The sequence below is a fragment of the Phytophthora sojae genome, assembly GCF_000149755.1.
Source record: "Phytophthora sojae unplaced genomic scaffold PHYSOscaffold_9, whole genome shotgun sequence".
Classification (NCBI taxonomy): domain Eukaryota; phylum Oomycota; class Peronosporomycetes; order Peronosporales; family Peronosporaceae; genus Phytophthora; species Phytophthora sojae.
In genome coordinates, this window is record NW_009258123.1 from 1,189,323 (window position 1) to 1,208,905 (window position 19,583).

The 19,583-nt window shown below is 52.2% G+C and overlaps 6 protein-coding genes across 6 annotated transcripts; 5 read left to right on the top strand and 1 right to left on the bottom strand.

The window, feature by feature from the left end:
• Positions 1 to 2,317: 2,317 nt before the first annotated feature.
• Positions 2,318 to 2,752, top strand: PHYSODRAFT_288498 (hypothetical protein; the record flags this gene model as incomplete). Its single annotated transcript, XM_009536356.1, has 1 exon — positions 2,318 to 2,752. One exon carries the CDS (start codon positions 2,318 to 2,320, stop codon positions 2,750 to 2,752), a length of 435 nt encoding a protein of 144 aa, XP_009534651.1.
• A 41-nt stretch (positions 2,753 to 2,793) lies between these two features.
• Positions 2,794 to 4,428, top strand: PHYSODRAFT_522671 (hypothetical protein; the record flags this gene model as incomplete). The annotated part of the gene is made up of 1 exon (XM_009536357.1): positions 2,794 to 4,428. The coding sequence occupies one exon, from the start codon at positions 2,794 to 2,796 to the stop codon at positions 4,426 to 4,428; it is 1,635 nt and encodes a 544-aa protein (XP_009534652.1).
• Positions 4,429 to 9,365: 4,937 nt separating this feature from the next.
• PHYSODRAFT_523107 (hypothetical protein) lies at positions 9,366 to 10,922 on the top strand (the record flags this gene model as incomplete). The annotated part of the gene is made up of 1 exon (XM_009536358.1): positions 9,366 to 10,922. A coding segment is annotated over one exon (1,557 nt), but the record flags the coding sequence as incomplete, so codon positions are not given.
• A 439-nt stretch (positions 10,923 to 11,361) lies between these two features.
• Positions 11,362 to 12,497, bottom strand: PHYSODRAFT_305184 (hypothetical protein; the record flags this gene model as incomplete). The annotated part of the gene is made up of 2 exons (XM_009536359.1): positions 11,362 to 11,710; positions 11,770 to 12,497. The coding sequence occupies 2 exons, from the start codon at positions 12,495 to 12,497 to the stop codon at positions 11,362 to 11,364; spliced, it is 1,077 nt and encodes a 358-aa protein (XP_009534654.1).
• A 561-nt stretch (positions 12,498 to 13,058) lies between these two features.
• On the top strand, positions 13,059 to 14,565 carry PHYSODRAFT_338525 (hypothetical protein; the record flags this gene model as incomplete). Its single annotated transcript, XM_009536360.1, has 3 exons — positions 13,059 to 13,545; positions 13,587 to 13,732; positions 13,774 to 14,565. The coding sequence occupies 3 exons, from the start codon at positions 13,059 to 13,061 to the stop codon at positions 14,563 to 14,565; spliced, it is 1,425 nt and encodes a 474-aa protein (XP_009534655.1).
• Positions 14,566 to 16,108: 1,543 nt separating this feature from the next.
• Positions 16,109 to 17,659, top strand: PHYSODRAFT_523171 (hypothetical protein; the record flags this gene model as incomplete). The annotated part of the gene is made up of 1 exon (XM_009536361.1): positions 16,109 to 17,659. One exon carries the CDS (start codon positions 16,109 to 16,111, stop codon positions 17,657 to 17,659), a length of 1,551 nt encoding a protein of 516 aa, XP_009534656.1.
• Between the last annotated feature and the right edge of the window lie 1,924 nt (positions 17,660 to 19,583).

Here is a 19,583-nt window from a genome sequence, read left to right on the forward strand (position 1 = left end):
GCCACTATCAAGAAATAACTATACTACACAAGATTTTAGGCACGGTGATTAAAATACGAATATCGTAATCTGGCCGCACCAAGCATCTATACAGGCTCGAAGCTTCTCCATCCGCTTCAGGTTTTAGTGAAGTGAAACAAACGATGCCGATACACGGATTTATGATACAAGTGTGAACGCGAGATCCATAACCCTCTCCAATAAGCAGAATGCTGACTCCGTGTCGACTTGGACTTACTTAGGTATGTATGCTTGGATGAATCCTCCAGTTCAAAATTCATCTGCCAATAGATGTTCACAAATACTTGACATTGTATTCTTACACAAACTCGCTTGCCAGTACACAACTTCGGCATAACCTACAGCCAATTTTGGTTATTTTACTGGCAGGTTCAGCGCTAAAGGTATTCGAACCAGAGTATCCCAGGTCCTTAAAACGATGTTGGGTGATCATCCGTAGTGCTTTAAGGTTTATATTCTGGTGAAAGCCAGCGATGGAGCCGCTAAACATTAGACTAGAGGCATACTATAGCTGCTAATTGGAAAGAGAGCCCATCATCTGTGGAATCCTGCACACATTGTTGACAATACGCATAGCCAGGCTTTAGCAAATGAATCTGTCTCCGTTTTCCTGCTAACAAAACGTGTTGAAACTACTTTAAGTAAAGAAAATGTGTGGAGATCCGTTTAGCGATCATTGCTAGAAGATATCCAACTCAAAAATTCTCCTTGCACCGGCGTTTTATGGGTGTTGCGACACTGTTGGGCAGATCCCTATATATTAGATCGACCCGCTACGGCTTGCATTCTGGGATAGTACATGTAGTCCACGAGTATTGTACATGAACACGTAAGCTAGGCTCAAGTTAGCAATTTTCTCAAATCATCCAAAACAACCGTAACTTGAGACGTAAGTATTTTTTTTTACAAACTCGAACGCGAATGCGAATGGGCTTGCCGATTGTTGCTCGCTATCTTTTTGCTCTATCGAGAATGATAAAGTGTACCTGCGCCGCATTCATAAGTTATTAGCAGTGCTGCTGTGGTTTTAACGCTCAGATTCCCAACCACCGTAACATAAGTTCTAGCTCTCGATGACGACTAAGCCGTGCTAAAGCACGGAGAAGCTCTGGATTTTATCATGTAGTTTTGATTCTAGGTTTGATTCTAAGTTAATTTATCTTAAATGTGCCTAGCAGTTCTGCCCGAGGTTCTTTGGTTAGAGCGAAGTATCCTTAAATTTCAGCAGTTGGTGCTTTTGTCTTTATTCGGGTTTGCTACCAAGTTCCGAAACCATGAAAGCATGCACTGCCAACTTTCTCAAGCCCTTACGCAAGCATGTACTGGTCACTCGCTATGCCTTAGCTATCTTGCAATAATATGCAGCCAACGTCAAGGCTTGAATGCGGCGGTAACGGTACGTATGCACGTGCAGAATCGTTGAAACGAGACCAGCATCGTTTGAAGACTTCAACGACACTCACGACTTTAAATTGAAGTCGTGGGTGTTCGTGGGTGTCGTTCCATGACTTGAACGTGGCGACATCGATTTAACATCGTTGAACATACATGTACTGCAAACACATGTTTGGAGTCATGGTCGAGCGACATTCGATCGATCGTGTCACGCGAATGTCGACCCTAAAAGACTCGAGCAACACGCCGCTGGATAATATATTATCCAAGCGTTTATTAAAGTTAACGGGTACGTTCCGATACGTTAATGATTCGTTCGTTTATAACCGATAGCGGAGCTTGCATTTTTATAGTGATTTGCACCTGCAGTCGTATCGCCCTAATAACTCTGGGTAAAATCCAGAGAACATTTGCAAGACCGCATCAGTACTACATTGTGTGCATTATTGAAGTCAGAACTGCCCGCATATGTACCAGAAACAAGCTGATGATTCAATGCAGGATGGGGTTCCACGGAGGAGCACAAAGTATTTTGAAATTGCAAGCGAATCCACTTCGGCGTTTGGACCTCATTTCCGGTTTTAGCGTCAAGAACCAAGCCTGGCGCGCTCAAGCGCCAGAAACGATGAGGATGCACAGACCACTTCAAAAGTGGGAAAATTTTGAAAATTCCCACATTTCCCACTTCCTGGCAAATTGAGAGCCCGATACCATCTCTAATAACGCCCCACATGCGGTGGGAACAAATATTAGTAGCATTCCCACCTTTGAGCTGTATCCATCTTTGGAATATCAGTGTTAATGTATTGGTTCCCCCTTCCCACATCCTGTCTCCAGAATAGGTCACTTCCTAATAGAATGTGGAAAAAGTGACTTGTCCCACTTTTTAAGTGGTCTGAGGATGCAGAATATCATGCTGGTGGTCGTTGTCTACTTTGCGGCCGTCGAAGCTCTCGAAATCCCGACCGGACCGAAGATCACGGTTCCCACGCACAACAGTGTGGGCGAAGCGAGACGACTTCTGAGATCTCGTGAAGCTGCAGCTCTGGACAACACGGACAATGAATCCAGCCCGGATTCCGACGAGAGGGGCCCAGGTGCTACGTGGCTCTCGAGGCTTGCTCAACTGGACCAAGACCAACCAAGACTTAAGTCTATGCAGACCGTGAATCATTGGATCATAGACAAATGGCGCCCGTCGGACGTGTTTGAGCATGTCAAGCGCTTTAAGGGCTGGGTCACCTTTGACAGCAACGTAAACAACCTCTCCATCAGCCCAAAAGGGCGATCCGTTTTCGATTCCAGGCGTTACTGGTTACATCCACTTCAGAATTAAGTTTAGCTGCGTCTACTACTAGCAGGATGGTGAAGCAGGCAATGGTCCACTGCGGCGCCGGAGGATCCCTCCCTCATCGACTACCGCCACCCCGACAGAGTCGTATCTTGACAGCACAGCATAAATTACTGCTCGTATGGCTGTTTGCTGGCGTCGTTCCGTTTGTCCTGCAGACGCGCAGCTACCTCAAGTTCGTCACGCCGCACAAGATAACCCAAAGCCTCATCGTACCTCCAAACATCGAGAAGGAGACTGCAAATCTGACGGAGCTTTGCCCTGTCCAAGCGCTGATCCTGTCCGGAGTTTGGTGGAACGTCCAGTCGACGCACTATTACGTGGTCGGCAGCAAACGCCTCTGTCATTTCGTCGCGCCGCAGTACAACACGCACGGGAATGATCTGATTGGAGTCTCCAAGATCGCACCGTACGCCACCACTCCAGCCAGTTGCGCCGACGACAGCTACAAGTTCGACCAGTACTTTTACCACGGGAGTATCGGGTACTATTCCTTCTACGAAGAGCAGTCCGGGACGTACTGCAAGAGAGACAACACAGTTTACATCCGAGGCAACGGTCTCGGATCATTTGATACCAATGGCCCACCCCTTGCTGAAGACACTGGGAGCGAAGGGTACCGCCATTCGTATTATTATGGACTCGTTGGCTCTATATGGATCACGTATCGAGCTCTGGTACTACGAAGAAGCTTTATTTCGTGCAAACGCCACGGCCGAAGATGCGATGAATTGGGCGAGAGTCTTACGCGAAAAGAAGCCGTAATTTTTGTCCAAGAAAATCTACGGCTTTCGGCTCACGGTGCCACGATATACCACCGGATTGCCCTTGTGTACCTGCTGGTTGAAGGGATGATGACGGATCTGTTCCTGCTCGTCGCAAACGAGGGGATCTTAGCCAAGGTGCAGTATATGTCGCTGGGCTACAACCTGTCTGGATTTTTATTGGTGGTCTTCGAGGTCATTGAGAGCACCAAATGCTTGAAGGAGAGACACCGATTATTTTTCAAGCGCTTATGGTTCAGCTACGAGACCGCGTTACTGGGGGAGCTGCTGAGCGCAGCCTTGCAGGAGCAAATGATCACTGCGATAAACCGTTCGAGTCTACTGGAACGGTCAAAGTCCACGGCGATCGCAGTGTCCTACTACTTCTGGAGCCTGGTAGGCCACGGCATCTTCATCCTAGCGCTTGTGGGTTTTGTCATGACGGCTCGAACTATTTGGGCTGTGGGGTACGTTTGGTCGCGGTATGGTCGCAACTCGTGGGCGATTTTCACCGAGCCGTGCAGTGTTGACTCTACCCTGAAGCTACGCAACAAGATGACGTCGCTGGGCGGCTATCGGCTGGACAATGGGAGGCTGTACTACCGAGCGGACGCGTTAAAAGCCTTCGGGTTGCTTAAACTTGAGGACAAAGGTGGCACCGAGTATCTCATACTTCAGAAGCAGTACTGGCTGGGGACAAGTAGAGATAATTTGTTCGTGATCGGGATCATCTTGGGCCAAAGTGTGGAGCCATGTGACGAGCGCCCGTGCACCGGTGAAGTAACTTTTTTTGATTGTAGATTAGGAGGAACTCTCGATGGATTTTGTAGTCGTCGACCACTCTACATTCAAGTAAGAACAGCCTCGACTGAAACAACAGCAATTAGTGAGCCCTAAACCGTAATTTTCATCATCAAAAACGATTTTGAAGGGAAAAATACCATGTTGGGCTTTCAGTTTCGCTTTCATTTCTGGAATAGATTGTCTTCTACGCTTACAGACACTACGCTCACACACAACAAGAACGAAACCCGTGATGAAAAAGACCAAAGTCCATTGCGGCAATGGCATCTCGCCCCACGAGGTTGCAGCGGAAGGAAGGTATTGAGGAACGCCTGTGTTGTTGATGGCAAATGCCGAAGTGAGTTGATTAAAGTTACCAAAGTTGTCCTACTTGTCCTTCTCAACTCTACTCCCCTCTTCTCCTTCTTGTTGTCCTCTTGTGTCTGCTTGTGCAATCACCGCTTGCTGCACAGTCGAGCCAACCAAGTTGACCATCCCGAAGATTAGTCAATAGGAAGCGTTCCAGGACGGTTCAGGGTGAACCGTGCCAACGGTTCAGGTACGGAGCGGAACCGTACTTAACGGTGCACTTCAACACTCCCACTCACCGCTACGGTACGGTGACCTTCTCCTTGATCCCGCTAGCGTCCCGCAAGTGCTTGAGCGTCTTCGTCCCGAGCGCCTTCGTCAGCATGTCCGCCAGTTGCTGCTTCGTCTCGACGTAGTCCACCTTGACCGTTCCGCGTTCCACGTTCTCGCGGATGAAGTGGTGTCGAATGTCCACATGCTTCGTCCTAGCATGGTACCCAGCGTTCTGGGTCAGCGCGATCGCTCCTTGGTTGTCATCCCAAAGCTGCGTCGCGTCCACTTGTTCCTTGCCCACGTCCTTCAGCATCGCACGCGTCCAGAGTACCTCCTGCACGCACAGGCTCAGTGCCATGTACTCAGCTTCCGCAGAGCTGAGCGCAACCGTTCTCTGGAACTTGGACTTGAACACTACGGGATCGTTCCCGATCATCACCATGACTCACGACACGGAACGCCTGTCGTCAATGTTGCTTCTCCAATCGACGTCCGTGAACGCTTCAACCGTGATGCTGTCGTCGCCACCTTGGTACACGATACCGTACTCCCGGGTTGTCTTCAAGTAGCGTAGCACGCGAATGGCAGCTCGCCAATGCTGCAGACCGGGGTTCTCCAGGAATCGCGACAACTGGGTCACCACGTACGCGATGTCCGGTCTGGTGCATGTCCTGATGTACAGCAGACATCCGATCAGGGAACGGTACGGCCGTGACTTCATCTCAGTACGATCTTCATCCGTTCCGGGCGACTGCATCTTAGTCAGCTTCAGGCCCGACGTGCACGGCTTGTCCACAGGCTTAGCGTTCCGCTGGCCGAACCGTTCCGCCACGTCGTCAATGTACCTCGTCTGCTTGATCATGAGCGTCCGAGCGTTCTTGTTGTGATCAATCTCCATACCCAAGATGAACTTCGCCGTGCCGAGCTCCTTCATCTTTAACGCGTTCTTCAATGCGTTCTTCACCTCATGAACCTCACCACTCGTCTTCGCAGCGATGATCATGTCGTCGATGTACAGACACACGTAAATGAAGCCGTTCCTGGAACGCTTGACGTAGACACACTGGTCCGCCCCGCAGCTCTTGAAACCGTTCCCCAAGAACACGAGGTGGATGGTCTTGTTCCACGCACTGGCCGCCTGCTTCAGGCCGTAGATAGCCGTGTTCAGCTGGCACACGTAGTTCGCAGCGTTCTCAATACCAAATGGCACCTCCATGTACACACGGTCCGTCAGCTCACTGTTCAGGTACGCTGTGTCCGCGTCCAACTGCTCCATCACGTATGCGTCTGCCACGCACACTGCCAGCACGACCCGGATCGAATTCATGTTCGCGACCGGGGAGTACGTCTCGAAAAAGTCGACACCGTACTTCTGCTTGAAACCCTTCGCAACCAACCGTGCCTTGTACCGGATCACGCGACCGTTCTCGTCACGCTTCTTGGCAAACACCCACCGGCTACCAATCGTACGCGTATGCGTTCCACGTCGTACCAGCGTCCACGTTCCGTTCGTGCGAGAGCAACTCCGTGTCCATTGCATCCCGCCAGGCATCTGCGTCTTCGCTAGCAATGGCCTGCGCATACGTTGCCGGGACATCCGTTCCATCGTCGATCCTGGCCACGTACGCCAGTAAAGCCTCCGCAATGAGACCGTCCTCGTCGATCCTGGGTCGCTTCGGGGACGGCGGCCCATCACTCCCTTCCGACTTGCGTTCCTCGCCATTTTCATCGTCACCGTTCTCCAAGAGAAACACCGGTTCACGGGATCTTCTTGTCCGTTCCGGCTCGGGGTGGAACACCAGGTGGTCATCCTGGAACGCTTGAGGTGGAGGCCGGTACGCAGTCAACTCCAATCCAGTGGTAGCTGGGCGTTCCGGTGCCGGCAGCCGCAGTACCTCCTGCTCTGGCTCAGCCTCATCCATCTCGACGTCTGGAACGGGTTCCTCAACAGCTTCCATGGGTTCGTCCTCGACCGGTTGCCGTTCCACCTCGATAGGAACGGTTGGCACATCTCCGTCCTTGGTCACATGGATGACCGTTCCATGCTGCGGCGAGTGCGTATCATAGATTCCGCCCACCTCGCGCTCGTCCATCTTGACCGACCGTGACACCTTGACCTTGGACGCATCCATCTCGTATACACGGTACCCCTTAGCGTTCTCCGCATACCCGAGGAACATGCACCTAAAGCTCTTGGGCTCGAGCTTCGTCCTCTTCGCATTGTCAATGTGAGCGTACCCCGGTGAGCCGAACACACGCAGGTGATCCATCCGTGGATTCACCTTGAAGCTGACCTCGTACGGCGTCACATCCGAGCGTTCCGTGTTCGTGGAACGGTTGATCAGGTACACCGCCGTGCTCACAGCCTCCGCCCACCATTCCGTCGACACGCCCTTGTAGTGTAACATACTGCGTGCCTTCTCCATGATCGTCCGGTTCATGCGTTCCGCAACTCCGTTCTGCTGCGGGCTGTAGGGCACCGTTCGCTGATGCATGATACCGTTCCGGTGACAGAGATCCGTGACCGTCTTGTTCACGAACTCCGTTCCATTGTCCGAGCGCAGGCACTTCAAGCGTTCTCCCCATTGGTTCTCGTAGAACGCCTTGAACTCCTTCAGCTTGTCGGCCACTTCGCTCTTCTTCTTCATGAAGTACGCCACGACATACCTTGAGTAGTCGTCCACGAACGTCAGCACGTACTTCGCACCACCCTTGGAGACCGTTCTCATCGGCCCCATCACATCCGTGTGGACTAGTTCCAACACACGCGATGTCTTCGTCGTCGACCGTGCCGGGAACGATGTCACGGTCTGCTTCCCCTTCATGCATCCGCCGCACAAGATCTTGGTGCTACGCCCCACGGTTGGCAAACCGTTCGTAGCACGCTGAGTTTTGGCCATACCGTTCTCGCTCGGGTGCCCCATGCGAGGGTGCCAAAGCTCCCACTGACTATCAGCCCCGGCGTATTCCACGAACCGTGTCGACTCCTGCTCGCAGTCGAGCACATACGCCTTGCCAATCTTCTTGCCCATCGCGACCGCGCTGGCGTTCCCCCAGATGACACACGAGGAACGCTGGAACTCAACGCTCAGACCGCGTTCCGCAAGCTTCCCTACCGACAGCAACCGTCTGTCGAGTCCCGGAATGTACAGCACGTCCTTCATTGTGATGCGTTTCCCATCCATCCCGGTCAGCTTGACCGTTCCTCGCCCGACGACCGGCAGCTGCTTTCCGTCGGCGATAGTCACGGGCATGCCAGTGACCGTTACATCCATTTCAAAGAGGTCATCACGATGCGGGGTCATATGGGATGACGCCCCGCTATCGATCAGCCACCCGGCGAGGCGTTCCTCACCCACGGCGAACACGGTGTCGTTCCCAGCGCTACCGTTCTTGCCCGGGCAGTCCCGCTTCATGTGGCCCACCTGGTCGCACTGAAAGCACTTGCCCTTGAAGGCACCGTTCTTCTTCGGACCGTTCCCCTTGCGACCGTTTCCTCGACCGCCCTTGAACCGGCCAGCGTTCCCGTTGGCGCGGAACGCTTTCTCCGTAGTGGTATCCTTCTTCTCGAGCCGTTCAAACTCCTTCAACAGCTTCTCCTTCACGTCGTTCAACGTGACATCCTTGGCGTTCTCCAGGATGGACGCGATCAGCTCGTACTCCGACGATAGGCTACTCAGCAGCACCACGAGCTGCCGTGCCTCGTCGACCGGTTCTCCTATCGTCTGCAGCCCAACGATCAGTTCGTCGAACGCGTCCAGATGCTTGGCCATCGACGTTCCAGAGTCCATCTTGAACTCGTGCAGACGCCTGGTCATGGCGACACGGTTGTGTAGCGTGGCACGGTTGTAGTACTCCCTCAGAGTGTTCCACGCCTGCATGGCACGCGTCGCGGGACGGATCTTCGTCTGGTGCTGGATCTCCACACCCTGCGCGATGATGCCCAACGCCTTCGCGTCGTTCACGAGCCACGCCTCCGTAATCTCATTCTCCGCCTTGACGACCTCCACATGCGCAAGCAGCCCCTTCCGGGCCAGCGTCATGCGCATGTTGTACTCCCAGTGGAAGTAGTTCCCACTGCCCAGGAGGACTTCGGCGCGCTTGGTCGTCATGTCTTGAGCGGAGCGTTCTTGGTCGAGCGTTCTTGCGGCGAGCGTCCTTGCGGCTGTTAACCTATTGAGGAACGCCTGTGTTGTTGATGGCAAATGCCGAAGTGAGTTGATTAAAGTTACCAAAGCTGTCCTACTTGTCCTTCTCAACTCTACTCCCCTCTTCTCCTTCTTGTTGTCCTCTTGTGTCTGCTTGTGCAATCACCGCTTGCTGCACAGTCGAGCCAACCAAGTTGACCATCCCGAAGATTAGTCAATAGGAAGCGTTCCAGGACGGTTCAGGGTGAACCGTGCCAACGGTTCAGGTACGGAGCGGAACCGTACTTAGCGGTGCACTTCAACAGAAGGCCTCGCGGCGTTTTGACGGTCCGGCACAAGTTACTTATCGCGTGGGTTATCGCGGGGGTGCTGCCGTTTATTCTCCAGTTCCGAAGCTACTTGAGATTTGCGATGCCGCACAAAATCACCCAGAGGCTGGTGGTGCCGCCCGGTTTGGAGAAGGAGGGAGCTAACCTAACTGAACCCTGTCCTGTCGAAGGTGCGCTCTTGTCCGGTACTTGGTTCAACCTCCACCCGACCCACTATTTCTCCACTTTGCGCGGTCGACTGTGCCACTTTGTCATACCGCAGTATAATGTCCACGGCAACTCTGTTATCAGGAACGCAACAACTGAGGCGTACTACACGACGCCTCGTAGTTGTATAAACGATAGTCTCTCCTACGAACAGTACTTTTATCACGGCAGCATTGGCTACTTCGCGTTTTACGAGGAGCAAGTTGGCAGCTACTGTACGAGTGATCAAACCGCATACATTGTTGGTCAGGGGGTTGGCTCCTTTGATATCAATGGACGATTACTGGTCGACGATACAGGAAGCCGAAGCTACCGCAGCTCGTATTGGTATAGTCTTGGCGGTGCGATTTGGCTCACTTATCGAGGGTTTGTGCTGCGACGATGCTTTGTTTCGTGCAAGCGGTATGGCCGGCTTTGTGACGAAATACACGAAGGTCTCAACCGAAAAGAAGCCATGGTGTTTGTTCAAGAGCATCTACGGCTTGCGGCTCACGGGGCCACCAATTATCACCGCGCAGTGGTGTTGTATTTGCTGATTGAAGGAATCATGACCGACTTGTTCCTGCTCGTTGCAAACGATGGGCTTCTGGCGAAGGTGCAATACGTTTCGCTGGGCTACAACTTGTCTGCACTCCTCTTGCTGCTGTTCGAGATCATTGAAACGACGAGGTGGTTGGCCGAGAAGTGGCGGGTGCGCGTCAAGAGACTCCTCTTCAGCTACGAAACCGCGTTTGTCGGCGAGGTGCTCACGGCTGTGTTTCAGCAGTATTCTTTTACGCTCTTGAATCGATCGGATTTTCGGAAATCCCATCCAGCAGCGTTAGCAGTATCGTACTATGCGTGGAGTTTGGTAGGTCACGGTGCTTTTGTGCTCACTATTATTGCACTAGTGATATCCGTACGAGCACTGTGGGCGTTGGCTTATGTCTGGTTAAACCATCACACGTGGGCTGTCTTCACTGCACCGTGTTGCGTCGATTCACCATTAAAGCTACGCAACAAAATGTTCTTGCTGGGTGGATATCGGTACGAGAATGGCAGACTTTACTACACTACGAGTGCGTTGAAAGCGTTCGGGTTGCTTCAAGCGGGGGAGGACGACGGAACGGAGTTCCTGGTGTTGCGGAAAATTCACTGGTTCAGGGTCTTAAAAGACGACTTGGTCGCGATCGCAACTATATCGAACCACCACGTAGAACCGTTCCCCGAACGCCCTTGCACGGGGATCGTCAGATTTTGGGATCGAAGATTGGGAGGCCCTTCTGTTCTGACTGGAAGTCGGCACTCAATCTACATCCACGTAAGGAATCACGCGAGCCATCCAACTGTGAGATTATCGTGACAACGTCAAGTCAAACGTAGCCTTTGGGGTGGATTCGGCTTTGGTTCGATCATTGCGCAAATAGCCGAGTCAGCGACTAGCTCAATCTTGGAAAGTGGGTGGCACAGAGACTACAATTTCAATAGTTAGTGTCTTTTGTTGTAGACTTCAACCGCACTCTGAGGATATCACTTCATTTCGATTTCCTAATATTGCCGAGATGAACGAGTTAGTACAGCAAAACACAAGTCAATTTAATTCAATAAAATAAAATACAGCAAAACGCAACTCAGCAAAACAAAAAACGCCCAAAGTCGTGTCATAATGAACTGGGGTGTGCACCCGCCCGGGTGCACAATGGGCTCGTTGGCAAGTTTGACGGAGAGCTCCACAAATGTTGCCAGCTCGTCTTTGAACATGCAACGCACCAAGTTCATGCCCATTTGTTGACAATGGTCGATCACTCGGAATCATCGGGATGCTCCTCCATCTTCGCCTTGAAATGGCGCGTGACAACTGCTTCTTCATACACTTTCGGTGTCTCTCCGCGCTTTGTCTCGAGGCTGAAGAATTCGTACACATGCTGGACGGTATCTTCGCTTTCATCCCACAACACCTCGTCGAGCTTCGCTCCCCCGATCCCACCAAGGACCCCACCCACTACGCCCCCAGCAATACCACCGAGCACGACAGCCCAGCCAACCGGGTTGCTGGCCAAGACCAGACAAAGTGCTGGGACACCGGCGCCTCCGATTAATCCTCCGGCGCTACCCGCGAGATTCGACGCCATCCGTTTGCGCTGCTCGATGCTTGTGATTTTCCCACGCGGACGCAGTGTCACGTCACGGACTAGCGACAGCCCAGATACCATGACACTGACAGCACCACCGGCACGAAACAGTGAAGTCGAACCAAAGGTGCCTCGGCAAGCCGGCTGGTCACCACGCCCGTGAATCCTCCAGCACCCCCGATGACCGTCTTGACGCCAATGTTTTCAACAATGTCCCCGGCAGTTCGGCCCTTCGTGTTGTCTCGGCACTCGCTGACAATGGCAAGCCCCAGACTTATGACTACACCAACAGCGGTCCCTTTACCCAGCTGCATCTTAAGCGCGCGCACGTTGGCGAGATATTCCCTCTCCTGCTGTTCCATGGCGGCGAGGAATCTGTCACGCGCGGCGTTAAAATACGAGTTCGGGTTGCCCGCGGGGTTGAGAAGCGTTCGGTCAGGGGTGCCAGTGACAACACCTCGGACTTTCATGGGGCTGTTTCCTATGATCTCCATCCTCACGAGTCGCTGGGTTGCATCAATGCAACCTCGACCAGTTGTGGTCGTACTTGTTCTGAGATCCACCATGATGTCGTTGATACTTCGGGGATCTTCGTAGCGAGGTCGGTGAACGCCGACGTTCGCATGCAGTACGCGTGCTGTGCCGTCGCCTTGCGGTACAATGTTGAACTCGTGGTCGCCACCACCACCACGCCACTCGATCTGCACTACGCGTCCTTGTCGCAATTGGCCTTCAATGTACCTGGAATCCAGCCCAAGATCGCCACCAGTGCCGCCCCTGGGGACAGTGTTGACGACGTTGGTCATGTACCCTCGAAGAATCTCACAGAAATTGCCACAGCTCGATCTGTATTGGAGGGCTTGGCGCAGAGTCAATTCCACTAGTCTGGATGCGTCTTGATATGATGAAAGAATACCATCAGCTGACTCAGTTCCGTTGCGGGGATAGCAAATGGATCTACCATGGGGAAGTCGCTGGTTCGCGGGTGCAGGTTGAAAAATGAGAAGAGCTTCTATATTCATTCAGCTCAAAGCAGAGGTCGGAAAAAATAGTGCAATACAATAAATAATCCGTTTTTTAATATTAATTTTTATTATTGGGCTACAGTGGTCCCCGTACAATATTAAATTGGCCCAATTATTGACAATAAATTCCATAAAAGTGCCTTGGCTGGACTCCTATAGCTTTTGTACAAAGCTTCCTGTTGATGGCGTCATCTCCAGCCTCCGATGACATCAAAAACGGCGTTAACCACACCACATTTCGCCCAAGGCAAATGACTGGCTTGGAGACGTGCTCCAACCAACTCCGCAGCCTACAAATACGGCTCCACTGGCAGTTCATATCTCCATTTCCACAGGATAGCAATGGTCGCCAACAAGCAACTCGCCGCCTTCTTCTACACCTCGCGTGGCCAAGGCCTCTTCAGCTGCAACTTATGTAACAGCGTGCGCAAACAGTTGGCTGGGTCAGGTTACTCCAATCTGGTGGCACACCTGGCATCGAAGCACGCTGGCTACGAGGCAACGTACGCATCGCTCCAGGCCAGCTCGGACCGATCTCTTCAAGGGTTCGGCTTCGTCGCAGAGGAAGCCAATCATCTCTTCCAATGGGTCCGTTGGATCATCGAACGCAACATTCCCGTCCACGAAGTCGAAGATGCACTAACTCGGGCCATCAGCAAGCTCCGACCTGTGACCGCCAAGGCCGTCAAGAAGTGCATGGAGGGGGTCGCAATTGAAGTCGGCGAGAAGCTGGGGAAAGAGATGGGAACGCTCTTCACTTTAATGTTTGACGGCTGGACCCACGCTGGCATTCACTATGTTGCTCTCTACGCCGTCTACGAGACAGCTGGTAAGCTGCGCATACCGCTACTTGGTATTTCTCCCTTGAAGATGGCGATCAGACGGCAGACGCCCACATCAAGCTGTTCAAGAACATCCTGGATGTGTACGACAAGATCAGCGACATGGTGGGGTTTCTGGTGGGGGACAACTGCGCAACTAACCAGTCCATTGCAACCAAGATGGGTATCCCCCTCGTCGGCTGCACAGTCATCGTTTCAACCTGGCTGTGAACAAGTTCATGGAGCCGTATGGCGACTTACTGGACGAAGTCAACAACCTTATGGTGGAACTTCGTCATGAAAACAACCGTGCCGAGCTGAAGAAGTACACCGATCTCGTCCCTATCAAGCGGAACGTTACGCGTTGGTCCTCGACGTTTACAATGGTGGAGAGGTACATTCGTATTCGCGCAGAGATCAGGAAGGTCGACGCCGTGGAGGAAATGGTCCCAACCGGCGGGAAGCACCGGAAGTTGGTCACGCTGTTTGAGCACCTCAAGAAGTTCGAGAGCGTCTGTAAGCGGCTTCAGCGCGAGGACGCCGATATGGGAGAGGTATGCCTGATGTTCGACTCCCTCATCGCGGAGTACCCTGTCATGTCAGAGCATCTGAAGTCGACCGCCAAGATCGTCCATACGCCTGCATTCGAATCGGGTGCTGTCAAGGTCATCTCTGGCACGGCTCTATCGTCCGCGGAGACAGCAGCTTTGAAGCGGTTCGAGCAGGCACAACCCACAGGAAAGAAGTGCAAGGAGCGGGAAGAAGACTACGCGACGATGTTGCTCCAAGGCAAGGGAAAGAAGAGGAAACAAGCGCCAAGTACCACACGTTACATGCCGCTCGTGAAAATGGTTCCTCCATCGTCAAACACGGTCGAACGGCTTTTCTCTCAGTGCAAGCTGGTATTGACACCGCAGCGTCGATCTATGTTTCCGGCCAACTTCGAGCAGCTGGCGTTTCTCCGGGTCAACCGCGGCATGTGGGACGTTTCCACAGTAGCCCGAGTTAGCAAGCAGCAGGGTAGCTAAACTAGCAGAGGCATTGATAGTGGGGAGCGTTCTAGCTACATAACTCAATAAGACCATCCCTAACATTGAAGTTTACACTCCTCATATTTTTAGATTTTTTTAAATTATGCCACGACACTAATACTGTATTTTCAATCCAAGTCAAATCGTAGTTATGTAACCAAGTATGTCCGCTTTTCAACGCAGGTATTCCCAGCCTCGACAGAGGCATATTGATGAAGAAGATGCATTTCATATCGAGCGTATGCCTATCTTGACCTGTATCCCCCTCTAAAAAGATATGGTCGGCCTACCTTTGATGAGTGTAAAAATATACTGCTTGAAATACTCCTACAATAGCTATCCAATTAGCACGCACTTCAACACACGTCGACCTTAGATTCTTGGCTTAGCTAGCTATGCACTTGGGAAAAACAAAGATGCCGAAGAAGGGCAAGAGGCTCAAGCAAATTGCCGCTCTCGCGGCAGCTAAGCGGGCACTCGACCGGCAGGCACGCCACCAAGCTGTTCCAGCCCCTCTTGAAGTTCTCCGACAAGAAGCGCTGTCGACGCCATGGTGCTGTTCAGGTCCAGCCGTGGACGAGAGTGATACGTCTTCGTTAGAAGACAACTCATCCGACTTCGGCGAAGGTCCCAATCTCTACACAGTAGACGCGATCTACGCGAAAAAAAACTAATCCAGCAGGTGCCGCTTATTATTTTGTTGGCTGGGTGGGCTATGCGGAGCTAACATGGCAGCCCGCAGTTGACCTGCCTCAAGATCTCATCAGTGAGTTTGAACGTGCTGAGCTTGGTGTAAGCTGGCCGGTCGATTACCGACGGTGATTCCAATTGGGGTTCCTACCGGCACCAGTGGCAGGGGTAGACTTGCTAGGCGCACCATATAAATTGCAATATAAATTGCGGGAATTTTTATTATTGTTTGCTAAGAAATTGCAGTTTTTATCAGTGCTTCGTGTCAGGTGCAATCCAATATGATACTGTATTGGCGGACCTCTGGCTCAAAGGCTGCACCCATTCAGCTCAGCAGCTCCTGAGCAGTTACCCGCCCCCAACTTGCTTCAATCAACTTTTTTTTACTGATTCAAGCCTCGCAACCGGGGATCTTTAACCTAGTTTAAGCCGAGCATGTGAGACCATCAGCCTCGCTTCGCTCCGCAGAGGAATTTCCCATTTTTAATGTGTCAATGGTTGTAGTGCGTGGTGGGCTTCATGGAAGCCACACTCCTACATGGAACCATCGCCGGTCGCCCCCTGGACTATACACCTGGAGTTTGGTAGGGGGTCTGGAGTTTGGTAACCTTGGAAGTGGATGACATAGAGTTAATGTTTTTTGTGTGAATTGGTGGTCATGCTGCCGCACTGGGCCGAACAATTCGAGAACCTGGTCGTTTCACGGGCATTTCAGGAATAGATCAGAGTCAAATGGCAGCATCAAGACACGATTATCTCACACACGACGAGTATGAAGAAGGCCAAAGTTCACTGTAGCAATGAAGTCTCTCCGCGTGATGTTGCTATGGAGAGGGGGTCCAATCGTTTTATGACGGCGCAGCACAAGCTACTACTGGCGTGGATTCTTGCAGGCGTGATCCCGTTCGTTCTCCAGTTCCGGAGCTACTTAAAATTCGCGACGCCGCATAAAATCACTCAGAGGATCGTAGTACCACCAGGCTTGGAGAAGGTGACGGACAACTTACCCCAGTTCTGCCCTGTTGGTGGCATGCTCTTGTCCGGGTCGTGGTTCAACATCCACCCAACTCACTACTTCTCCACCCCACAAGGTCGACTGTGCCACTTCGTCGTACCTCAGTTTAATGTACACGGGACCTTCCTCATCCGAAGCAGAACATCAGAGCCGTACTACACGACGCCAAGCAACTGCGTGAACGATAGTTTCTCGTATGACCAGTATTTCTACCACGGCAGTATCGGCTTTTACGCGTTTTACGAGGAACAAAAGGGCAGCTACTGTAGCATCGACAACACGGCGTATATCGTTGGCCAGGGGCTCGGAACTTTCGACATCAATGGACCATCATTAGCCGAAGACACCGGGAGCTACGACTACCGCAAGTCGTACTGGTATTGCTTCGCAGGCGCGATTTGGCTTACGTACCGAGTATTCGTGCTGCGGAGGAGCTTCATTTCGTGCATGCGGCACGGTCGAATGTGTGACGAAATGAACGAAAGTCTCAACCGAAAAGAAGTGGTTGTATTCGTGCAAGAACAGCTGCGTCTTGCTGCGCACGGGGCGACAAATTACCATCGCGCTGTGGTACTGTATTTGCTGGTTGAAGGAATCATGACCGACTTGTTCCTGCTCATCGCGAACGACGGAATTTTAGCAAAGATTCAGTACGTTTCAATGGGCTACAATTTAAGTGCGCTCCTTGTGATGGTCTTCGAGATGTTTGAGAGCACTCCTTGGTTGCGCGAGAAGTGGCGCGTGCGGATCAAGCGACTTCTCTTCAGCTACGAAACTGTGTTTGTCGGCGAAGTAATCACTGCAGCCCTACAACAGTACTCGCTTACGCTCTTGAATCGGTCGAAGCTCAAGGAATCGAGACCAGCAGCACTAGCAGTATCGTATTATGCGTGGAGCTTGGTAGGTCACGGGGTCTTTGTGCTCACTATCATAGCACTGGTGATATCGGTGCGGACGCTGTGGGCGTTGACGTATGTCTGGCTGAATCAGCACACTTGGGCGATCTTCACCGCCCCATGCTGCGTCGATTCTGCCTTGAAATTACGCAACAAAATGTTCTCGCTGGGAGGTTATAGGTTGGAAAACGGCCGACTTTACTACACTACGAGCGCGCTGAAGGCGTTTGGACTGTTGAAAATGACGGAAGAGGACGGTGCCGAGTTTCTCGTTCTGCGCAAGATCCATTGGCTTAAAGTTTGTCGAGACGACCTGATCGTTGTTGGAATGATATCTAGTCACCGCGTTGAGCCGTGCGCGGAACGTCCTTCCGCTGGTGTCGTTGGCTTTTGTGACAGGAAGTTGGGTGGAGTAGGCGAGAATAGTGGAAATCGCCAAGCTTCTTATATCCAAGTGAGGAATAAGCAGGACGTTCCTCTTGGATCTTAACGCTATCTCGTGTTGTGCACAAGTGATATGCCCCACCAAGTTCGTCACCGTCAATGCATTTTGTCGCGCTCGAGCCCGCGCCCGACAGGTGACGAGAAGTCTGCCCACCCCATTTCTCCACCAAGTCACATAAACCACAGGAAGGTGTACCCTGGGTGAGTCACCCACAAATTTAACGGATTCTTCCAATTACTAACGGAATAGTATACCCTGAAACAGGGTCATATAGTACTTGGACAGGTTACTACTTAAGTAATCGGTAGTAGTTCAACTTAAATTTTGTAAACGTAATAGTACTATACGCATTACTATACTATACTACACCATTTCCCAGGCTAGTTGAAAAGTTTCCCAAGCAATGTGAAAATGGCTCGTCCCTGGCTAGCTCTAATTCCATGCTGTGTGGCGCCACACAATTTTTAATTTCAGGCTACAGTAATAGGCGAATTGCATGAAAAAGGCATTTTTCCCAAGACTTGCAAATCTGCCCATCACCCGTCCCAAGCAAAGTGAACAGACTGGTAAAATGCATATGACCTCAGATGTTGCATACATGGGTGCCTGAGCACTACCCTGCACGAACAACACCAAAAGTGGTCGAAGCTAGCTGAAACTTAGTCATCCGCTGGAAATCATTGTAGTGAGTGGCTGAGAGCAGTTTGGGGCGTGTTCGCGTCTTCGATCGCCCTTTTTGCTGGCTATTCACCCATGTATGCAACATCTGAGGTCATATGCATTTTACCAGTCTGTTCACTTTGCTTGGGACAGGTGATGGGCAGATTTGCAAGTCTTGGGAAAAATGCCTTTTTCATGCAATTCGCCTATTACTGTAGCCTGAAATTAAAAATTGTGTGGCGCCACACAGCATGGAATTAGAGCTAGCCGGGGACGAGCCGTTTTCACATTGCTTGGGAAACTTTTCAACTAGCCTGGGAAATGGTGTAGGACCTTGCCTGATGTCTTACTATTCCGATGAGTATTATTAGTTATTAACAGTAAAACACAAAAGCCCGCCAAAAACTGGCTGTACATAAAACCCGCCAGCCACTAAAATCCGTTAACTTCCATCACTTTTCAATCTCACTTCCGCATTCCGCACTCGGAGGATGGAGGAGGCGTCCGCTCCGACGCCCGTGGAGGTGCGCGCCACGGGCTCGTCGCTACCGGTGCTTCGGGAGCGCGTGAGCAGCAGCGACAGCGACAGCGACGGCGACGGAGACGCCGAACTCCCGCATAAAACCCCGCAAACCCTCCCCAAAAGTCCCAAAAGTTCCGCTAAAGCCAACGTTTTACTGCTGCCGCGCAGCTCCAGCCTCGGCTACGAGCCCCGCAGGCCGCACCAAGGTAGCAGCGACCCCTGTCTACTAGCCGCGAGCGACGACGAGGAGATCGGCAGTCTGGACGCGCTGGAATCAACCTCAAAGCTGCAGAATCACGGCCAGGAGCCGCTGGACATCCGCGTGGACCCGCCGCCGCTGTCCCTGGACTCGTTGGACTCGTCCTCATCCGCTTCGGGGCTGGAGCTGCTGTCGTCCACCGAGAGGGAGTCGCTGCAGCTCGTCAGGAGGGAGATCCCGAGGCCTCCGCGCCGTCCAGAGCTCCCAGAAGTCACTACAGCAAGCGCTACAGGAGAGGAAGGCGGTGGTGGCGCCTCCTCTGGGCCGCAGAAGAGGAGACAGGTGCCCTACGCCTGGGTGCTGGCCAAGGTCGGCCAGAAGACCAGGAGGAAGATCGGAGACATCCGGAACTCGTACTTCGCCGGCTGGCTCGTGGCCTGCTCACTGTTCGTCGTGCTGCTGAACGTCTTTGCCATTGTCATTGTACAGGTGACGTACAGGCCCGAGAGAGAACCTCGAGATGACCCTGAGCAGAGGAGGGAGTGCAGACATTGGCTCAGACTGCTCATGACCATGCACTTCCTAGG